At 47.3% G+C, this 21,453-nt stretch overlaps 1 protein-coding gene across 7 annotated transcripts in view; it reads left to right on the forward strand.

The window, feature by feature from the left end:
* Positions 1-21,453, forward strand: part of USH1C (USH1 protein network component harmonin) — a 270,528-nt gene that overhangs the window by 172,571 nt on the left and 76,504 nt on the right. For 2 of the 7 annotated variants that reach the window (XM_073564288.1, XM_073564290.1), the window contains exons 18-22: positions 3,932-4,378; positions 11,140-11,196; positions 11,318-11,437; positions 13,955-13,996; positions 14,115-14,168. In XM_073564288.1, the coding sequence (XP_073420389.1) occupies positions 3,932-4,378; positions 11,140-11,196; positions 11,318-11,437; positions 13,955-13,996; positions 14,115-14,168 (720 nt within the window). The remainder of the gene's footprint in view (positions 1-3,931; positions 4,379-11,139; positions 11,197-11,317; positions 11,438-13,954; positions 13,997-14,114; positions 14,169-21,453) is intronic. The other 5 variants (XM_073564289.1, XM_073564291.1, XM_073564292.1 and 2 more) reach the window with 5 other exon arrangements.

Genomic DNA, 21,453 nt, shown 5'->3' on the forward strand with positions numbered 1-21,453 from the left:
AGAGACTGGAAGAGTCACAGAGTCATCAGCGGGTGACTACAGAGAGACTGGAAGAGTCACAGAGTCATCAGCGGGTGACTACAGAGAGACTGGAAGAGTCACAGAGTCATCAGCGGTTGACTACAGAGAGACTGGAAGAGTCACAGAGTCATCAGCGGGTGACTACAGAGAGACTGGAAGAGTCACAGAGTCATCAGCGGGTGACTACAGAGAGACTGGAAGAGTCACAGAGTCATCAGCGGGTGACTACAGAGAGACTGGAAGAGTCACAGAGTCATCAGCGGGTGACTACAGAGAGACTGGAAGAGTCAGTCATCAGCGGGTGACTTCAGAGAGACTGGAAGAGTCAGTCATCAGCGGGTGACTACAGAGAGACTGGAAGAGTCAGTCATCAGCAGGTGACTACAGAGAGACTGGAAGAGTCACAGAGTCATCAGCGGGTGACCACAGAGACTGGAAGAGTCAGAGTCATCAGCGGGTGACTACAGAGAGACTGGAAGAGTCAGTCATCAGCGGGTGACTACAGAGAGACTGGAAGAGTCAGTCATCAGCGGGTGACTACAGAGAGACTGGAAGAGTCAGTCATCAGCGGGTGACTACAGAGAGACTGGAAGAGTCAGTCATCAGCGGGTGACTACAGAGAGACTGGAAGAGTCAGTCATCAGCGAGTGACTACAGAGAGACTGGAAGAGTCAGTCATCAGCGGGTGACTACAGAGAGACTGGAAGAGTGAATAATGGAAGGATGAATGTCAAATGTGCGAGTTATTCCTGATAATCTGTCATCTACCAGATTGATGAACATGAAACGAGGGAGGTCATGTAAGCCAGATGATGATGATCCCAACACGGCCAAGTAAACTCTTGTGTGGATTCAGAGAAAGAAAAGAAATCTGCTAGAACGGGCCAGCCGATCACCGGACCCGAGTCCAAGAGAAAATGTATGGAAGGAACTAAAGCTCAGAGATCATAGAAGGAGCCACGAAAGATTCAGGATGTGACGAGTGTTTATGTGGAAGAATGAGCCAACATCCCTCCTGAGCAATGCCTGCGACTAGTTTCTCCATACAGGAAGTGTCTGGAAGCTTCATTATCAACAACAAAGGCTTTTGTATCAAATACTACATTGCAGTAACGTGTTCAGTACTTTACCCTGCACCATCTCTCATTATTCCACATAATTTATGGACATCCTGGTGATTTCCGTCCGGTGTGGATTGGACGGGTCGTCCCCGACATCTGCAGAGAATTTCATGACGATAGCAGCTTTACCAATAGATGTACTGAGAACATTGGTGACGTGTCCAATCCTTATGTCACCGGTGTATTACTATATCCCCGTGAGGGCTGTGGAAATGTCAGAAATGGATTTTGTACATTGGTGTTTTGGTTCTTATTTTCACTGTAACAGATGGAAAGAAACACGTGAGATGGGGAAATTCACGTTTCGCATTAGTCGCCAAAAATTCTGCACACAGAAATTCTCTGGAGACAGAACCGTGCTGTCATTTTCTTACAAATTCAAGTTTTGGGTTTATTAACCTTCTGGACTGATGAAGCTGGAGACTAACCGTAATAAACGCAAATTACCAAATGATATTGCACCCTGTGTAAGGGCCGAGGAGGCTCCCCTTAAAGTCGTGGTTGCGTTCCTCATGTCCAAGTCTAGCCACCAGTCTGCATGCAATAATTTGTGCTGCTAGATAATAATTACACGTATGAGGAGCCACTAGACCTCTGACCCTAAGGTTCTGCATGGTCTCCCGCTTGAGTCTAAGGCATCTGCCCTACTTGTAAAATGAGAGTAAAATCGTATCAAGACCATGGAGTAACACCAAGGAGAATAGGACTAGCATGAAATAAAGAGACATTGGGGAAATATAAATTTTACCGGAGAGTGATAAAGGGAGAGTAGACTACACCTTAAGTTTCTTCTCAGCAGCTTTCACCAAAGGGTTAATTCTATAGATGGGCGAACCCAAACTTAAATATTTGGCGTTCCTACCAGTCAAAGTTTGGGCTTGAATGACTAACACGACTGTCTTCTGAAGTCCGGGGCAGTGTTCAGGAATTCAAAAGAGAGGGAGAGAGTTTACTTTCCCCTTAGAAGTTTGGGTTTCCATTATTTTCAATGGGGTTCGGGTTCTGGTGGAAGTTTGTGTACTGTTCTGGTACCCGAACTGAACTCTCAAAGGTTTGGGTCAGCTGCTAGAACCCAAACGTCCACCTGTCTGCCCATCCGTAGTTAACTTCCTATACTGCTCTAGAACAGGGAGGACCTGAACTCCAAGATATCTGACCTGAGGGACACAAGACCAGATGACCCAGGAGATTGTCTCTGGGGAATTGTAAGCCAGCATCCGGAAGATGGACGATTTCACCAAATTAATTCTAAAGCCAGATAATATTCCAAATCTGTCCATGAGATGGAACAACGTGGTCAGGGTAGGACCCATATCTATTAGAAATACTAGGGTGGCGTCCACAAATATTTTTCCCAATGTGTCATCCCTCTGGACACCTACAATAAATGAATAATGTACATCACCTGCTGTCTACATACCTGCCGTCCTGGACCCACCCCAAGTGTAACAGTAGTAGGCTTCACCCCCCCTACAGAAATGCACCCCACTACCCCTCAGCTGGACGGGAGCACTATAATGGAGACTGGGCTATTGCTCCCCATCACTAATGGCCACCGCTCCATCCAGAAGAAGGATATCGGAGAGGAGTGCTGCCGAGCAAGACACCGGCCCAGCTGCTTAGAAAGACCGGCTCCATGTGAGCGTTCATATCCCATCCTGCAGATGAGATCTCCAGCCATTCACAGCCAGAGAGGACATCATGGAGGCTACAGATATAAATGTTGAACTTGATGGACCAAGGTCTTTTTTTCAACCTATGTAATTTTTAACCCATTGACCGTAGCAGGCCACAGAAATCCGTGCATAAGTATCTCTACGGGCTCCACAAAGATGATAAAACCTTATCATGTGTCAGAGTTGACCTCAGTATGGTAAGGTTTTTAATATTAGACAGTGTAGGAGCGCCCCGATCAGTCACCTTGTCGATGGTGGGACGGCTTTTATGCTATTTTTGCTCAAAAACAGTATTACTAAAACCCTGTGTTACTTAAATGCACTTTTGCTTTTTACTTAGTTACAGCAGGGTTTTTTGCTCACTTTGTATCTTGTAGGTTTTGAACAGCATTAAAGGAGCTGCAGTAATTTGTGGCAATTATTGGTTGTGTATTGAAGTGACAACAACCTCACATATTCTTCATATGTCCAGTCTGTGGGTTCGGGGGGCAAGACAGAAGCCTTTTCTTGCAAAGACAACATCCAAGTCTGCTGAATGCTTGAGTTAAATGTCTGAGACTGATGTAGAACTTATTAGCTATAATTCCAAACTGTAAAAAGCAAACACTGTGCAACAGTAGAAGATCACCCTCCCCACAGTGAGGCATGGTAGGGGCAGCATTGTGCTTTGGGGCTGTTTTTCGGCAGCTGGGACTGGGGAATTATAAACAGTCAATTTTGCAGTAAAACCTTCAGGACTCTGCTAAAAAGATGAAGATGAATTTCACCTTTCGGCACAATAACGCCCCTCAAATCACCAAAATAATGGATTCACCAGAAGAAGATGGAAATTCTGGAGCTGCCAAGACCCTGAACCCAAGGGACAATCTGTGGAGACCTGAAGAGGGCGCTGTACACAAGAGAGGCCCCCACACTCGGACACATATGTGTGTATATGTGTATATATATATATATATATATATATATATATATATATATATATATATATATATATATATATATATATATATATATATATATATATATATGTGTATATGTTGTCTGTAAATAGATATATATGATTTTGTATTTTATGTGCTGCTCCACTCATACGGTGTTTGCTGTTTTGAACAGGAAGCTGGGACCGTAGGACGTCCACCTGTTGCAGTTTCTCCACCTCCAGTTGTTCCTGCTGTTGGCAAGGTGCATCGATTCGTTGGTGGTCTCGAGCTTCACACCACAGATTTGGATGATGCCCCTTTAGTGGAAAGCATTCGCCCTGTGAAACGCCCAGCTCCTCCACCGCCATTACTGCACCAGGTGTCTGCAGCTGCCCCGTACCAGGCTTCATCTCCCAACATCACAATGATGAGGAGGAGTGCTCCACCAGTGCCATTACTCCCCTCAAGAACACCACCAATTCAGCCAACATGGATGCACCTGCCCTCTCCTGCGCTTTCGTCTCCTGGACCACCACCATCACCACGTCCACCACCACCCTTCTCTGAAGAGCTAAAACTGAGAGGGAGAAGAGCGCTGAGATCATCCAACCCTGAACCGGCCTACCCCCCTAGCCCCAAGGTCAGTTCTTCATGGAAGTGCGGTGTACTGGGAAGAGACGGCATGAGAAGAATGAAACACATGCACCAAGAGGATCACTGATCTCAAAGTGTTAATGCTAGAGCTGTGATAAATGCAGATCCGGGGAAGAAAAATGCTGCACAAGGACACTGGGGTGTATTTGGTGCGGTCATATGAATTGCGCATTATACAGTGTGATCGGTGATGTATGAATAGCTAACTTCACGGTGCGATCGGTGATGTGTGAATAGTGGACATCGCGGTGCGATCAGTGATGTATGAATAGCTGACTTCACGGTGCGATCGGTGATGTGTGAATAGTGGACATCGCGGTGCGATCAGTGATGTATGAATAGCTGACTTCACGGTGCGATCGGTGATGTGTGAATAGTGGACATCGCGGTGCGATCAGTGATGTATGAATAGCTGACTTCACGGTGCGATCGGTGATGTGTGAATAGTGGACATCGCGGTGCGATCAGTGATGTATGAATAGCTGACTTCACGGTGCGATCGGTGATGTGTGAATAGTGGACTTTGCAGTGCGATCAGTGATGTATGAATAGCTGACTTCACGGTGCGATCGGTGATGTGTGAATAGTGGACATCGCGGTGCGATCAGTGATGTATGAATAGCTGACTTCACGGTGCGATCGGTGATGTGTGAATAGTGGACATCGCGGTGCGATCAGTGATGTATGAATAGCTGACTTCACGGTGCGATCAGTGATGTGTGAATAGTGGACTTTGCAGTACGATCAGTGTTGTATGAATAGCTGACTTCATGGTGCGATCGGTGATGTGTGAATAGTGGACTTTGCAGTGCGATCAGTGTTGTATGAATAGCTGACTTCATGGTGCGATCGGTGATGTGTGAATAGTGGACTTTGCAGTGCGATCAGTGATGTATGAATAGCTGACTTCACGGTGCGATCAGTGATGTGTGAATAGTGGACTTTGCAGTACGATCAGTGTTGTATGAATAGCTGACTTCACGGTGCGATCGGTGATGTGTGAATAGTGGACTTTGCAGTGCGATCAGTGTTGTATGAATAGCTGACTTCATGGTGCGATCGGTGATGTGTGAATAGTGGACTTTGCAGTACGATCAGTGTTGTATGAATAGCTGACTTCATGGTGCGATCGGTGATGTGTGAATAGTGGACTTCACGGTGCGATCGGTGATGTATGAATAGTGGACTTTGCAGTGCGATCAGTGATGTATGAATAGCTGACTTCATGGTGCGATCGGTGATGTGTGAATAGTGGACTTTGCAGTACGATCAGTGTTGTATGAATAGCTGACTTCATGGTGCGATCGGTGATGTGTGAATAGTGGACTTCACGGTGCGATCGGTGATGTGTGAATAGTGGACTTTGCAGTGCGATCAGTGTTGTATGAATAGCTGACTTCACGGTGCGATCGGTGATGTGTGAATAGTGGACTTTGCAGTACGATCAGTGTTGTATGAATAGCTGACTTCACGGTGCGATCGGTGATGTGTGAATAGTGGACTTTGCAGTACGATCAGTGTTGTATGAATAGCTGACTTCATGGTGCGATCGGTGATGTGTGAATAGTGGACTTTGCAGTGCGATCAGTGATGTATGAATAGCTGACTTCATGGTGCGATCGGTGATGTGTGAATAGTGGACTTTGCAGTACGATCAGTGTTGTATGAATAGCTGACTTCATGGTGCGATCGGTGATGTGTGAATAGTGGACTTCACGGTGCGATCGGTGATGTATGAATAGTGGACTTTGCAGTGCGATCAGTGATGTATGAATAGCTGACTTCATGGTGCGATCGGTGATGTGTGAATAGTGGACTTTGCAGTGCGATCAGTGATGTATGAATAGCTGACTTCATGGTGCGATCGGTGATGTGTGAATAGTGGACTTTGCAGTACGATCAGTGTTGTATGAATAGCTGACTTCATGGTGCGATCGGTGATGTGTGAATAGTGGACTTTGCAGTACGATCAGTGATGTATGAATAGCTGACTTCATGGTGCGATCGGTGATGTGTGAATAGTGGACTTTGCAGTGCGATCAGTGATGTATGAATAGCTGACTTCACGGTGCGATCGGTGATGTGTGAATAGTGGACTTTGCAGTACGATCAGTGATGTATGAATAGCTGACTTCATGGTGCGATCGGTGATGTGTGAATAGTGGACTTTGCAGTGCGATCAGTGATGTATGAATAGCTGACTTCATGGTGCGATCGGTGATGTGTGAATAGTGGACTTTGCAGTACGATCAGTGATGTATGAATAGCTGACTTCATGGTGCGATCGGTGATGTGTGAATAGTGGACTTTGCAGTGCGATCAGTGATGTATGAATAGCTGACTTCACGGTGCGATCGGTGATGTGTGAATAGTGGACTTTGCAGTGCGATCAGTGATGTATGAATAGCTGACTTCACGGTGCGATCAGTGATGTGTGAATAGTGGACTTTGCAGTACGATCAGTGATGTATGAATAGCTGACTTCACGGTGTGATCGGTGATGTGTGAATAGTGGACTTTGCAGTGCGATCAGTGATGTATGAATAGCTGACTTCACGGTGCGATCGGTGATGTGTGAATAGTGGACTTTGCAGTGCGATCAGTGATGTATGAATAGCTGACTTCACGGTGCGATCAGTGATGTGTGAATAGTGGACTTTGCAGTACGATTAGTGATGTATGAATAGCTGACTTCATGGTGCGATCGGTGATGTGTGAATAGTGGACTTTGCAGTGCGATCAGTGATGTATGAATAGCTGACTTCACGGTGCGATCGGTGATGTGTGAATAGTGGACTTTGCAGTGCGATCAGTGATGTATGAATAGCTGACTTCATGGTGCGATCGGTGATGTGTGAATAGTGGACTTTGCAGTGCGATCAGTGATGTATGAATAGCTGACTTCACGGTGCGATCGGTGATGTGTGAATAGTGGACTTTGCAGTGCGATCAGTGATGTATGAATAGCTGACTTCACGGTGCGATCAGTGATGTGTGAATAGTGGACTTTGCAGTACGATCAGTGATGTATGAATAGCTGACTTCACGGTGTGATCGGTGATGTGTGAATAGTGGACTTTGCAGTGCGATCAGTGATGTATGAATAGCTGACTTCACGGTGCGATCGGTGATGTGTGAATAGTGGACTTTGCAGTGCGATCAGTGATGTATGAATAGCTGACTTCACGGTGCGATCAGTGATGTGTGAATAGTGGACTTTGCAGTACGATCAGTGATGTATGAATAGCTGACTTCACGGTGCGATCGGTGATGTGTGAATAGTGGACTTTGCAGTGCGATCAGTGATGTATGAATAGCTGACTTCATGGTGCGATCGGTGATGTGTGAATAGTGGACTTTGCAGTGCGATCAGTGATGTATGAATAGCTGACTTCACGGTGCGATCGGTGATGTGTGAATAGTGGACTTTGCAGTACGATCAGTGATGTATGAATAGCTGACTTCACGGTGCGATCGGTGATGTGTGAATAGTGGACTTTGCAGTACGATCAGTGATGTATGAATAGCTGACTTCATGGTGCGATCGGTGATGTGTGAATAGTGGACTTTGCAGTGCGATCAGTGATGTATGAATAGCTGACTTCACGGTGCGATCGGTGATGTGTGAATAGTGGACTTTGCAGTACGATCAGTGATGTATGAATAGCTGACTTCATGGTGCGATCGGTGATGTGTGAATAGTGGACTTTGCAGTACGATCAGTGTTGTATGAATAGCTGACTTCATGGTGCGATCGGTGATGTGTGAATAGTGGACTTCACGGTGCGATCGGTGATGTATGAATAGTGGACTTTGCAGTGCGATCAGTGATGTATGAATAGCTGACTTCATGGTGCGATCGGTGATGTGTGAATAGTGGACTTTGCAGTGCGATCAGTGATGTATGAATAGCTGACTTCATGGTGCGATCGGTGATGTGTGAATAGTGGACTTTGCAGTACGATCAGTGTTGTATGAATAGCTGACTTCATGGTGCGATCGGTGATGTGTGAATAGTGGACTTTGCAGTACGATCAGTGATGTATGAATAGCTGACTTCATGGTGCGATCGGTGATGTGTGAATAGTGGACTTTGCAGTGCGATCAGTGATGTATGAATAGCTGACTTCACGGTGCGATCGGTGATGTGTGAATAGTGGACTTTGCAGTACGATCAGTGATGTATGAATAGCTGACTTCATGGTGCGATCGGTGATGTGTGAATAGTGGACTTTGCAGTGCGATCAGTGATGTATGAATAGCTGACTTCATGGTGCGATCGGTGATGTGTGAATAGTGGACTTTGCAGTACGATCAGTGATGTATGAATAGCTGACTTCATGGTGCGATCGGTGATGTGTGAATAGTGGACTTTGCAGTGCGATCAGTGATGTATGAATAGCTGACTTCACGGTGCGATCGGTGATGTGTGAATAGTGGACTTTGCAGTGCGATCAGTGATGTATGAATAGCTGACTTCACGGTGCGATCAGTGATGTGTGAATAGTGGACTTTGCAGTACGATCAGTGATGTATGAATAGCTGACTTCACGGTGTGATCGGTGATGTGTGAATAGTGGACTTTGCAGTGCGATCAGTGATGTATGAATAGCTGACTTCACGGTGCGATCGGTGATGTGTGAATAGTGGACTTTGCAGTGCGATCAGTGATGTATGAATAGCTGACTTCACGGTGCGATCAGTGATGTGTGAATAGTGGACTTTGCAGTACGATTAGTGATGTATGAATAGCTGACTTCATGGTGCGATCGGTGATGTGTGAATAGTGGACTTTGCAGTGCGATCAGTGATGTATGAATAGCTGACTTCACGGTGCGATCGGTGATGTGTGAATAGTGGACTTTGCAGTGCGATCAGTGATGTATGAATAGCTGACTTCATGGTGCGATCGGTGATGTGTGAATAGTGGACTTTGCAGTGCGATCAGTGATGTATGAATAGCTGACTTCACGGTGCGATCGGTGATGTGTGAATAGTGGACTTTGCAGTGCGATCAGTGATGTATGAATAGCTGACTTCACGGTGCGATCAGTGATGTGTGAATAGTGGACTTTGCAGTACGATCAGTGATGTATGAATAGCTGACTTCACGGTGTGATCGGTGATGTGTGAATAGTGGACTTTGCAGTGCGATCAGTGATGTATGAATAGCTGACTTCACGGTGCGATCGGTGATGTGTGAATAGTGGACTTTGCAGTGCGATCAGTGATGTATGAATAGCTGACTTCACGGTGCGATCGGTGATGTGTGAATAGTGGACTTTGCAGTGCGATCAGTGATGTATGAATAGCTGACTTCACGGTGCGATCAGTGATGTGTGAATAGTGGACTTTGCAGTACGATCAGTGATGTATGAATAGCTGACTTCACGGTGTGATCGGTGATGTGTGAATAGTGGACTTTGCAGTGCGATCAGTGATGTATGAATAGCTGACTTCACGGTGCGATCGGTGATGTGTGAATAGTGGACTTTGCAGTGCGATCAGTGATGTATGAATAGCTGACTTCACGGTGCGATCAGTGATGTGTGAATAGTGGACTTTGCAGTACGATTAGTGATGTATGAATAGCTGACTTCATGGTGCGATCGGTGATGTGTGAATAGTGGACTTTGCAGTGCGATCAGTGATGTATGAATAGCTGACTTCACGGTGCGATCGGTGATGTGTGAATAGTGGACTTTGCAGTGCGATCAGTGATGTATGAATAGCTGACTTCATGGTGCGATCGGTGATGTGTGAATAGTGGACTTTGCAGTGCGATCAGTGATGTATGAATAGCTGACTTCACGGTGCGATCGGTGATGTGTGAATAGTGGACTTTGCAGTGCGATCAGTGATGTATGAATAGCTGACTTCACGGTGCGATCAGTGATGTGTGAATAGTGGACTTTGCAGTACGATCAGTGATGTATGAATAGCTGACTTCACGGTGTGATCGGTGATGTGTGAATAGTGGACTTTGCAGTGCGATCAGTGATGTATGAATAGCTGACTTCACGGTGCGATCGGTGATGTGTGAATAGTGGACTTTGCAGTGCGATCAGTGATGTATGAATAGCTGACTTCACGGTGCGATCAGTGATGTGTGAATAGTGGACTTTGCAGTACGATCAGTGATGTATGAATAGCTGACTTCACGGTGCGATCGGTGATGTGTGAATAGTGGACTTTGCAGTGCGATCAGTGATGTATGAATAGCTGACTTCATGGTGCGATCGGTGATGTGTGAATAGTGGACTTTGCAGTGCGATCAGTGATGTATGAATAGCTGACTTCACGGTGCGATCGGTGATGTGTGAATAGTGGACTTTGCAGTACGATCAGTGATGTATGAATAGCTGACTTCACGGTGCGATCGGTGATGTGTGAATAGTGGACTTTGCAGTACGATCAGTGATGTATGAATAGCTGACTTCATGGTGCGATCGGTGATGTGTGAATAGTGGACTTTGCAGTGCGATCAGTGATGTATGAATAGCTGACTTCACGGTGCGATCGGTGATGTGTGAATAGTGGACTTTGCAGTACGATCAGTGATGTATGAATAGCTGACTTCACGGTGCGATCAGTGATGTGTGAATAGTGGACTTTGTGATGTATGAATAGTGTACATTGCAGTGCAATTGGTGTTGTGTCATTCTGTATCTGAGAGGTCAGGACATGGTAATGGGCAATGTCGGCCATGTTGATCTGATGTTAGTTGCTTTATATCTGACACTGCAGATCGTGAGGAACACATCAAACGTCAGTAAGATCTCGTCCTCGTCCAGCAGTCCTCTGGTAGGTGGAGGCTGGCAGCCATGTTGTTGAGTGCAGAGGTTTGTGGCGTGTTTCATGTATGTGGGGTACATCCGCAATTTTGATTTTGCATCTTTTTGCATTGTTGCTGCTTTGACTGCAGCAATTTGCTCCAAGTCCGCCCTCCCAGCGCCGGCCAGCTGTGCCCATCCCCTCTAAACCAGTCATGTTACCTCCAGACGCCAACTTCATTCTCAGACCGGCAGTGAAGACTGAGTCTCTGGTGAGTGCCTGCGGCACGTGGGGGTTCTCCCTGTTTTGGGGGCATATCTTGATTGTCGTACAGGGCAGGACCTCTTCAGTGCTGAATATTGGTATAGATGTTCGGGCTGAAGATGAAGGCATCATAGTGGGGGTGATGATTGCTCAATAGATATAGATGGCATGGTCTGGTGCAGTCGCACTGTGGAGTTGAGGGGACCTTTCTGGTGGGGTCGCTCTGCACCGATTACTTCTATCACATATTTGTGATTCTCTTTTATGGAGTAGAATGTCCTTGTGTAACACTGGAGTAGTTGATTATTGATTGACCACACCTTCTCAGTAGCCGGTGTAAGGGGTCATTATCACTCTATAATAGCCCCTGCAATATTTTTGTTCTGCAGCAACCGGAGATGCTAAAGCGAATGGTGGTCTACAACTCCTCCTTCCGATTAAATAAGCGACAAGTAATACTGGGTGTCATGACTCTTTCCCTCTTGTCTCATCGGTGCTGTGATCTTTCCCCCTCTCCTTCTAGAAGAGCATGATAAAAGTTTTGCCATAATTTTAACATCCTGAGACCATATTTTTTGCCTTTGGGCAATTTGTGATAGTACTTTCTGTCCCTCCCTCTGTCTTTCCTGGTACTTTACTCCCTTCCACCCTTGTTTTGTCTTCCCAGGTGCTCTGGTCTTTTCCCTTTCTCACTCTGTCTTTTCAGTTGCTCAGGTGCCCTGCTCCCTTCCCTCCCTCACACGGTCCTTCCTGGTGTTCTGCTTTTTACCCTCCCTTCACTGTCTTGGTACAATGCTCTCCTCCCTTGCCCTATTTTCGAGTACCCTGCTCTTTTCCTTCCCTCGCTCTCCCGGGGTGCCATGCTCCCTCGCTCTCTCGGGGTGCCCTGCTCCCTTGCCTCCCTCGCTCTCTCGGGGTGCCCTGCTCCCTTGCCTCCCTTGCTCTACCGGGGGTGCCCTGCTCCCTTTCCTCCTTTGTCCTCCCGAGTGCCCTGCTCCCTTGCCTCATTCCCTCTCCCGGGGTGCCTTGCTCCCTTGCCTCCCTCTTTCCCAGGTGCCCTGCTCCCTTTCCTCCCTTGCATTCCCTGCTCACTCGCTCTCCCGGGGTGCCATGCTCCCTTGCCTCCCTTGCTCTCTCGGGGTGCCCTGCTCCCTTGCCTCCCTCGCTCTCTCGGGGTGCCTTGCTCCCTCACTCTCCGGGGGTTCCATGCTTCCTTCCCTCCCTCGCTCTCCCGGGGTGCCATGCTCCCTTGCCTCCCTCTTTCCCAGGTGCCCTGCTCCCTTTCCTCCCTTGCATTCCCTGGGTACCCTGCTCCCTTGCCCCCCTCGCTTTCCCTGGGTACCCTGCTCCCTTGCCTCCCTTGCTCTCCCGGGGTGCCTTGCTCCCTTGCCTCACTCGCTCTCCCGGGGTGCCTTGCTCCCTTGCCTCACTCGCTCTCCCGGGGTGCCTTGCTCCCTTGCCTCACTCGCTCTCCCGGGGTTCCATGCTTGCTTCCCTCCCTCGCTCTCCCGGGGTGCTATGCTCCCTTGCCTCCCTCTCTTTCCCAGGTGCCCTGCTCCCTTGCATTCCCTGGGTACCCTGCTCCCTTGCCCCCTCGCTTTCCCTGGGTACCCTGCCCCCTTGCCTCCCTCGCTCTCCCTGGGTACCCTGCCCCCTTGCCTCCCTCGCTCTCCCTGGGTACCCTGCCCCCTTGCCTCCCTCGCTCTCCCTGGGTACCCTGCCCCCTTGCCTCCCTCGCACTCCCTGGGAACCCTGCTCCCTTGCCTCCCGCACTTTCCCGGGTGCCCTGCTCCCTTTCCTCCCTCGCACTCCCTGGGAACCCTGCTCCCTTGCCTCCCGCACTTTCCCAGGTACCCTGCTCCCTTTCCTCCCTCGCTCTCCCTGGGAACCCTGCTCCCTTGCCTCCCGCACTTTCCCAGGTACCCTGCTCCCTTTCCTCCCTCGCACTCCCTGGGAACCCTGCTCCCTTGCCTCCCGCACTTTCCCGGGTGCCCTGCTCCCTTTCCTCCCTCGCTCTCCCTGGGAACCCTGCTCCCTTGCCCCCCTCACTTTCCCTGGGTACCCTGCTCCCTTGCCTCCCTCGCTCTCCCTGGGTACCCTGCCCCCTTGCCTCCCGCACTTTCCCGGGTGCCATGCTCCCTTGCCTCTCTCGATCTTCCTTGTGTCCAGCTCCTTCGCTCTTCCGGGTGCCCTCACTTGACCTTTCCGGTTGCAGTGCTCACTTTCCTCCTTCATTCTCCTGGATGTCCGGATCCTTCTTCCCGTGTGGATCTCTGTCTGCTCCAGTCACTGGAGCTCACATCGTCCAATCAAAGCTCGGCTTTTATTTCTCGACTGCTGTGGCTCCTAAATGATTATTGGTTTGCTGTTCCTCTGAGTCTTGGGGTGCTGCCTCTTTAGAGCCCCTGTCTTTCCTCATTATTTCACAAGTTACATGTCTGGGATTTCGGCTGTCCGGTATTTGACCTTCCCCTCCCCCGCTCTTTGGATTCTCTACACTAACCATGGTGTCTTTTCTATTGAGGGATTTCAGAAGTATGTGGAAGACTTTGACCCCTACACGATGGTGAGTGGGGAGACTCCTCCAGTATGGTTTACCATGTGGTTACCTGACCCAGCCTGAAGCAATGGTCTGCGTCTCCAGTCTGTAATCGTCTGTCTTACAGGTTTCTTTTCTTTTTCAGTTCACTACGGAGCAGATCGCAGAGAAGGACATCCGGCAGCTGAGAATAAAAAAGGTGAAAGGGTGAATTGTTCTCTGTGCTCAAGGTTATAATGTGCCAGTGTATTACAAGATATGTATGAGAAAGTATGTACCCCCTTGTGAGCAGCAGCACAGATGAGACACATGGCACTGGGCTGGTCTGTATCGCCGCTCTGCCCTCTCCCTGTAATATACAGCTCTGGCAAAAATTAAGAGACCACTGCGGTGTTTTATAAGAATCCGCTTCTCTCCGTGTCTGACCGCCATTCCATTCCAGTGTCAGGTGAATTCAACCAGAGTCCACCTCATTCTACTTATTGTGCTTCTGATTAGGTGATCACCTGAACCAAATCTTATCTAACGAAGGAAAGTATAAAACCCTGCTGTGGTGTTCACAATCCTCCTGCAATAGGACAAGCTGGACGGCGAAACAAGTGCTGGGAATATCCCAAAAGTAATAGGAATGAAAAAATAACTTTTAACCATGCCAAAAGAGCTGAAAAGTCTTGAGTGAGGAAAGAAGGGCTCAATTCTGGCTTTACTAGGAGAGGGATACAGTCAGCATCATGTTGCCTCCATCCTTAAAATTTATAAGATGGCAGTCCATTACAACAAGGTCAAGCAGCAGATATTGGGTACAACAACGCTACAGACCGGCAGAGGGCGAAAATGACTCTCCACTGACCGGGATGACCGTCATCTTATTTGAATGTCACTCAGCAACCGAAGGATGACATCAGGTGACCTATAAAAGGAATGGCAAATGGCAGCTGAGGTGAAGTGCATGGCAAGAACAGTTCGTATCAGGCTCCTAGAGGTAGGGCTCAAATCATGTAAAGCTAGAAAAAAGCCTTTCATCAATGAGAAGCAAAGGAGAGCCAGGCTGTAGTTTGCCAAAGACCATAAGGATTGGACCCTGGAGGACTGGAGTAAGGTAATCTTCCGTGATGAGTCTATTTTTCAGCTTTGCCCAACACCTGGTAGTCTAATGGGTAGACGGAGACCTGGAGAGGCGTACAAGCCACAGTGTCTTGCACCCACTGTGAAACTTGGTGGAGGATTGGTGATGGTCTGGGGATGCTTCAGCAAGGCTGGAATTGGGCAGGTTAATCTTTGCGAAGGACGTAAGAATCAAGCCACATACAAGGTTATCCTGGAAAAACAGCTGATTCCTTCTGCTCAGGCAATGTAACCCCATCTCTGAGGACAATGCGCCATGCCACACAGCTAGGTCATCAATGTGTGGATGAAGGACCACCACATCCAATCCCTGCCATGGCCAGCCCAATCTCCAGACCTGAACCCCACTGAGAACCTCTGGAATGTAATCAAGAGGAAGATGGAGAGTCACAAGCCATCAGACAAAGAAGAACTCCTTATATATGTGTACCAGGAGCGGCATAAGGTCACCCAGAAGCCGTGTGAGAGACTGGAGGAAAGCAGCCAAGACGCAGGAAAGCTGGGATTAACAATCATGGGGATTCCACAGAATATTGATCTCTGAACTCTTCCTGAGGTAAAACATTAGTATTGTTGTTCCTAAATGATTATGGACTTGCTTTCTTAGCATTATTTGAGGTCTACAAGCTCTCTGCATTTTTTTTATTTTGACCATTTCTCATTTTCTGAAAGTAAATATAAAATTTATTGCTTGGAGATTCGGATACATGTGGTCAGAAGTTTATAGAATAAAAGAGCAATTTACATTTTACTCAAAAATATAAAGAGAACAATCAGACAAACTGAACATTGTGCAGTGGTCTCGTAATGTTTGCAAGAGCGGTACATATGTCGGTGAACAGTGACTCATGAAGGAGGCATCCAGCACGCCAACACTGTACCATACATATAATTAGATCCAGAAATATTTGGACGGTGACACAAGTTTTGTCATTTAGCCATTTACCAAAACATATGCCAAATACAGTCCTATAACCAATCTGGGTGTAAAGGGCTGATTCTCAGCTTTAATCTGAGGGATTAACATACTGATTGGAGAAAGGGTTTAAGAATTACAGCTTTTTAATATGAAGCTGCCTCTTATTGAAGGGGCCAAAAGTAATTGGACAATTATCTCCATCAATTTATCCATCATATATTAAGCAGGTAGAAGGTCTGCAGCTGATTTCAGGTGCGACATTTGCATTTGGAAGCTGTTGCTGTGAACCCATAACATGCGGAGAAAGGAAGAGAAACAGTCGACTCGCTGCTTCCAAGATACTGAGCCGAGGAATCGTGACAATGGGAAGAAGAAAGTCTGGAGAAGGCTTGGAGCGGCTCCTGATCCTTGGCACATCCTGTGTAACACATGGTGGAGACGGAGTGATAGTGCGGGCATGCATGGCTGCCAATGGCACCAGGTCACATTGATGATGTGACTGAAGTCAGAAGCGGCCGGATGAATCCTGTGTGTACAGGGCAATAATTTCTGCTTGGATGATTGGATGACACTTCACAGGACAGATGAACAATTACCCAAAATATCTTGCAAAAGCAAAGAATGAGTAATATTCTGCAATGGCAGAGTCCTCATCAGATCTCAGCCCATCGAGCTGCATTTCACTGGCTGAAGACAAAAATGAAGGCAGAAAGAGCCACAAACAAGCGAGAACTGAAGTCTTTGGCCTTCAGAATTCAGCCTGTCATTGCTTCAAAGCATCACCTCAGAGGAGACCAGTGATGGTGACGGCCATGGCCTCCGGACTGCAGGCTGTCATTACTGCAAAGCCTCCCACCGGAGACCTGCGTTGGTGGCTGCCGTGAAATCCATACTTCAGTCTTTCATTGTTGCAAAGCCACACACAAAAGGAAACCAGCAATGGTGACAGACATGGACTACAGACTTCAGGCTGTTATTCCTGCAACACCTCACACAGGAGGAGACCAGTGATGATGACTACCTGTTAAGGAATGACCTGAGTTGGAGTAGTCATACTGCAACCACTGGGGGCATCACCGACCAGAATCGTTGTCAGGTTATAGCCAGAGGTCAGTACACTGAGCAGCAGTGTAGTTGGAAGGATAAGAAGGTAACAGACTCAGGATATAACCAGAGATCGGTGCACGGAGCAGCAGTGTAGTTGGAAGGATGAGGAGGTAACATACTCAGGATATAGCCAGAGGTCAGTACACATAGCAGAAGTATAGTTGGGAGGATAAGCAGGTAACGTAGTCAGGATATAGCCAGAGGTCGGTACACATAGCAGAAGTGTAGTTGGGAGGATAAGCAGGTAATGTAGTCAGGATATAGCCAGAGGTCGGTACACATAGCAGAAGTATAGTTGGGAGGATAAGCAGGTAACATAGTCAGGATATAGCCAGAGGTCAGTACACATAGCAGAAGTGTAGTTGGGAGGATAAGCAGGTAACGTAGTCAGGATATAGCCAGAGGTCAGTACACATAGCAGAAGTGTAGTTGGGAGGATAAGCAGGTAACATAGTCAGGATATAGCCAGAGGTCAGTACACATAGCAGAAGTGTAGTTGGGAGGATAAGCAGGTAACATAGTCAGGATATAGCCAGAGGTCAGTACACATAGCAGAAGTGTAGTTGGGAGGATAAGCAGGTAACATAGTCAGGATATAGCCAGAGGTCATTACACATAGCAGAAGTGTAGTTGGGAGGATAAGCAGGTAATGTAGTCAGGATATAGCCAGAGGTCAGTACACATAGCAGAAGTATAGTTGGGAGGATAAGCAGGTAACGTAGTCAGGATATAGCCAGAGGTCAGTACACATAGCAGAAGTATAGTTGGGAGGATAAGCAGGTAACGTAGTCAGGATATATCCAGAGGTCAGTACACATAGCAGAAGTGTAGTTGGGAGGATAAGCAGGTAACGTAGTCAGGATATAGCCAGAGGTCGGTACACATAGCAGAAGTATAGTTGGGAGGATAAGCAGGTAACGTAGTCAGGATATAGCCAGAGGTCGGTACACATAGCAGAAGTATAGTTGGGAGGATAAGCAGGTAACGTAGTCAGGATATAGCCAGAGGTCGGTACACATAGCAGAAGTATAGTTGGGAGGATAAGCAGGTAACGTAGACAGGATATAGCCAGAGGTCGGTACACATAGCAGAAGTATAGTTGGGAGGATAAGCAGGTAACGTAGTCAGGATATAGCCAGAGGTCAGTACACATAGCAGAAGTGTAGTTGGGAGGATAAGCAGGTAACGTAGTCAGGATATAGACGGAGGTCAGTACACATAGCAGAAGTGTAGTTGGGAGGATAAGCAGGTAACGTAGTCAGGATATAGACGGAGGTCAGTACACATAGCAGAAGTGTAGTTGGGAGGATAAGCAGGTAACGTAGTCATGATGTAGCCAGAGGTCTGTACATGGACCAGCCGAATAGTTGGGAGGATAATCAGGTAGCGTAGTCAGGATATAGCCAGAGGTTGATATATGGAGCAGCAGTATAGTTGGGAGGATAATCAGGTAGCGTAGTCAGGATATAGGCAGAGGTCGGTACATAGAGCAGCAGTAGGATCTTGACCCAATTTAGAAGACTACATTTGTTTTTAGATTTTTTTTGTAGAAAGCCAAACCTGCCGCTGAGGGTATGAGAGGCTTTGCAAAGTATTTCCGCTGTTTCTTTGTAATCTTCCCTTTGTAACATCTCAGTTCTTTTTGAGCTTTCTGCATCTCTGCAAGTCTTTTTGTAACAGCAGGAACCAAAGTATTCAATGGACAATTAGGAATAAATTCCGGCTGCAAGCCATAGTTAGCAAAAAATGGGCTTTGGGATGTAGAACTGTGCTTGGAATTATTATGGGCAAATCCCACTGTTGGTAAATAGTCCACCCAGTCATCTTGTAGGAAAGAAATAAAACAGCTCAGGTATTGTTCAAGGGTTTGGTTAGTTCTTTCAGTCTGGCCATTGTACTGTGGGTGGAAGGCAGTAGGCAAATTGACAGGAATTCCTATCGCTGTACAGAAGCTTTTCTGAAATTTTGATGTAAACTGAACACCTCTATCAGAAATGGGATTGTCTTGAATTCCATGCAGCCTAAATATCTGTGAACACTAATTCTGTGGTTTGTTCAGTGGTAGGAATCCCTTTAGTTGGAATAAAATCGTCCATCTTTGTGAGCCGATCCACCACAACAAGGATAAATGGATTTTAAAATCCATTGAGATTGATCCCCAAGGCCTAGATGGAACTGGAAGAGGTTGAAGATGTCTTAGAGGAGAAGATCGTGGGTCTTGTTCCTTGCACATGTTAAATGTGAGGAAACCTATTTTTTTCACATGCTTCCTACAATTAGGCCAACAACAAGACTGAAGTAGTAGTTCTTGCGTTTTCATTACTCCAGGGTGTCCTACAAGTTTAGAATCATGGACACGTTTGAGAACTTCAAGTCGAGCAGATTCGGGGACATATATTTGGTGGTTCTGCATCAAAAATCCCTCCTTAAAAGATCAATGTCTTTAGAAGGATGGTTAAGGAAAAAGTCAGTTTGGTATCCATCTTTAATCTTCGTTAAAAATTCTCCAGTATTCCCAAAACATTTTTTGGGCATAGAATGGTAGTCAGTGTTGAGATCTCTCCAGAGGTTCAATAAATATCCTGGGCAGAGCATCAGCCTTGCCATTTTTGAACCAGGCTGATAAGAAATTATAAAATTAAACCTGGAGAACAATAAGGCCCAACGTGCTTGTCTTGCAGACAACCTCTTAGCTACACGGATAAATTCTAAATCTTTGTGGTCAGTGAGGATGATCACCGGATGATTGGCCCCTTCCAAAAGATGTCTCCATTCAGAGAAGACGACTTTAATGGCTAACAGTTCCTTATTCCCAGTGTCATAGTTCTTTTCTGCAGCTGACATGGTGTGAGAAAGAAATGCACATGGATGAAGCTGCATTTTGTCTCCAACTCGCTGTGATAAAACAGCTCCCATCGCAGAGTGTGAGGCGTCAACTCCGACAACAAATGGCAGTTCAAGATTTGCATGGACAAGTAATGGTGCGGAAGTAAAAATGTCTTTAGTTTGTCAAACGCCACTTGTGCCTCTGGAGACCAGGAAAACGCTTTGGTTTTCTTTGAGTGAAGTAATTGGTAAAATGATTTTTTAAGTTTTTAACGACTCTTCTGTAGAAATTTGCAAATCCTATAAAGTGCTGGACGTCTTTTAGATTTTTTTGGGGTTGTCCAGTCAACTTCCGGTCTGATCCATACTCAGACATTCTGGGGAGATGATATATCCCAGAAATGTAATTCTGGTTTGTTCGAATTAACATTTTTCGAGTTTGATATAGAGATGGTTTTCCTGTAGACGTTCCCGGACTAACTGGACATGTCTGCGATGCTCCTCCAAGGAATCTCAAAATATGAGTATGCCATCGAGATAAACAGCAAATCGATCCAAGAAATCTGGAAAACATCATTGAGGTGCTGAAAGGTTCCAGGGGCGTTGCTAAGGCTGAAAGGCATAACCAGGTATTCAAAATGTCCATATCTAGTTCTTAAGGCGGTTTTCGACTCCTCTCCTGGCGGATTCGTGTGAGATTATAAGCCCCTCTTAGATCGAGTTTGGTGAAAATTCTGGCAGTAAGCATGTCCCTCCAACAACTCGGGAATTAAGAGGAGTGGATAGCAATTCTTAATGGTAATTTTATTTATTTCCCTGTAAAGATTACATGGCCGCAGGGTTGAGTCTTTTTCTACAAAAAAAAAACGGGTGCTCCAGCTGGCGAAGAAGGTTGAAAGCTATAGTCCTTTTTTATTCGGACTCCCATGACAGCACCACGAGAGGGGATCCGCCCTTCGGGAACAGGAAACCTACAGATACAAAAAGGGCGGCACCGCTCCCACGCATCAGTTGGTTTCCTGTTCCTGAGGGGACGGGATCCTGCAGATGACCGGATCCCAGGCCGGCCGGCCGGTACAGGTAGCGAGGGGGTCTCCTACCTCGGCCTGGTGCGGAGCTCCTGGAAGACGCCATGGCGGCCCAGGATGGGTGGCACGGCGGTGGCGTAGACAGCAGGGAGCAGCGTCCGGAGGAGGTCCATCTCCATAAGCAGACCGCGCCGGTGAGTATACCCCCTGGGACTCCCAACTCCAGCAGCCCGATCGCGGTGGTCAGGGGGGGGGCCGGCGCGGCTGCAGAGCGTTGGGGCCGGGGAGCGCTCCATAGTGCAGTGCCCGGGCGTCCCGCATGACTTCCGGTCACGTCGGAGTCGCAGTGACGTCAGGAGGCGGAGCCTCGGGGCGCTTCCGGGTCGGCGGCGCCACTGCGCAGGCGTGGAGACCCAAGATGGCGGCGCCCATCGGGAGGACGCCGATAAGCACCGGTTCCCCTGCCTGAAAGCGGCGCC

The sequence above is a fragment of the Dendrobates tinctorius genome, unplaced genomic scaffold, assembly GCF_039654945.1.
Source record: "Dendrobates tinctorius isolate UK_male_01 unplaced genomic scaffold, ASM3965494v1 ptg000445l, whole genome shotgun sequence".
In the NCBI taxonomy this organism is placed as follows: domain Eukaryota; kingdom Metazoa; phylum Chordata; class Amphibia; order Anura; family Dendrobatidae; genus Dendrobates; species Dendrobates tinctorius.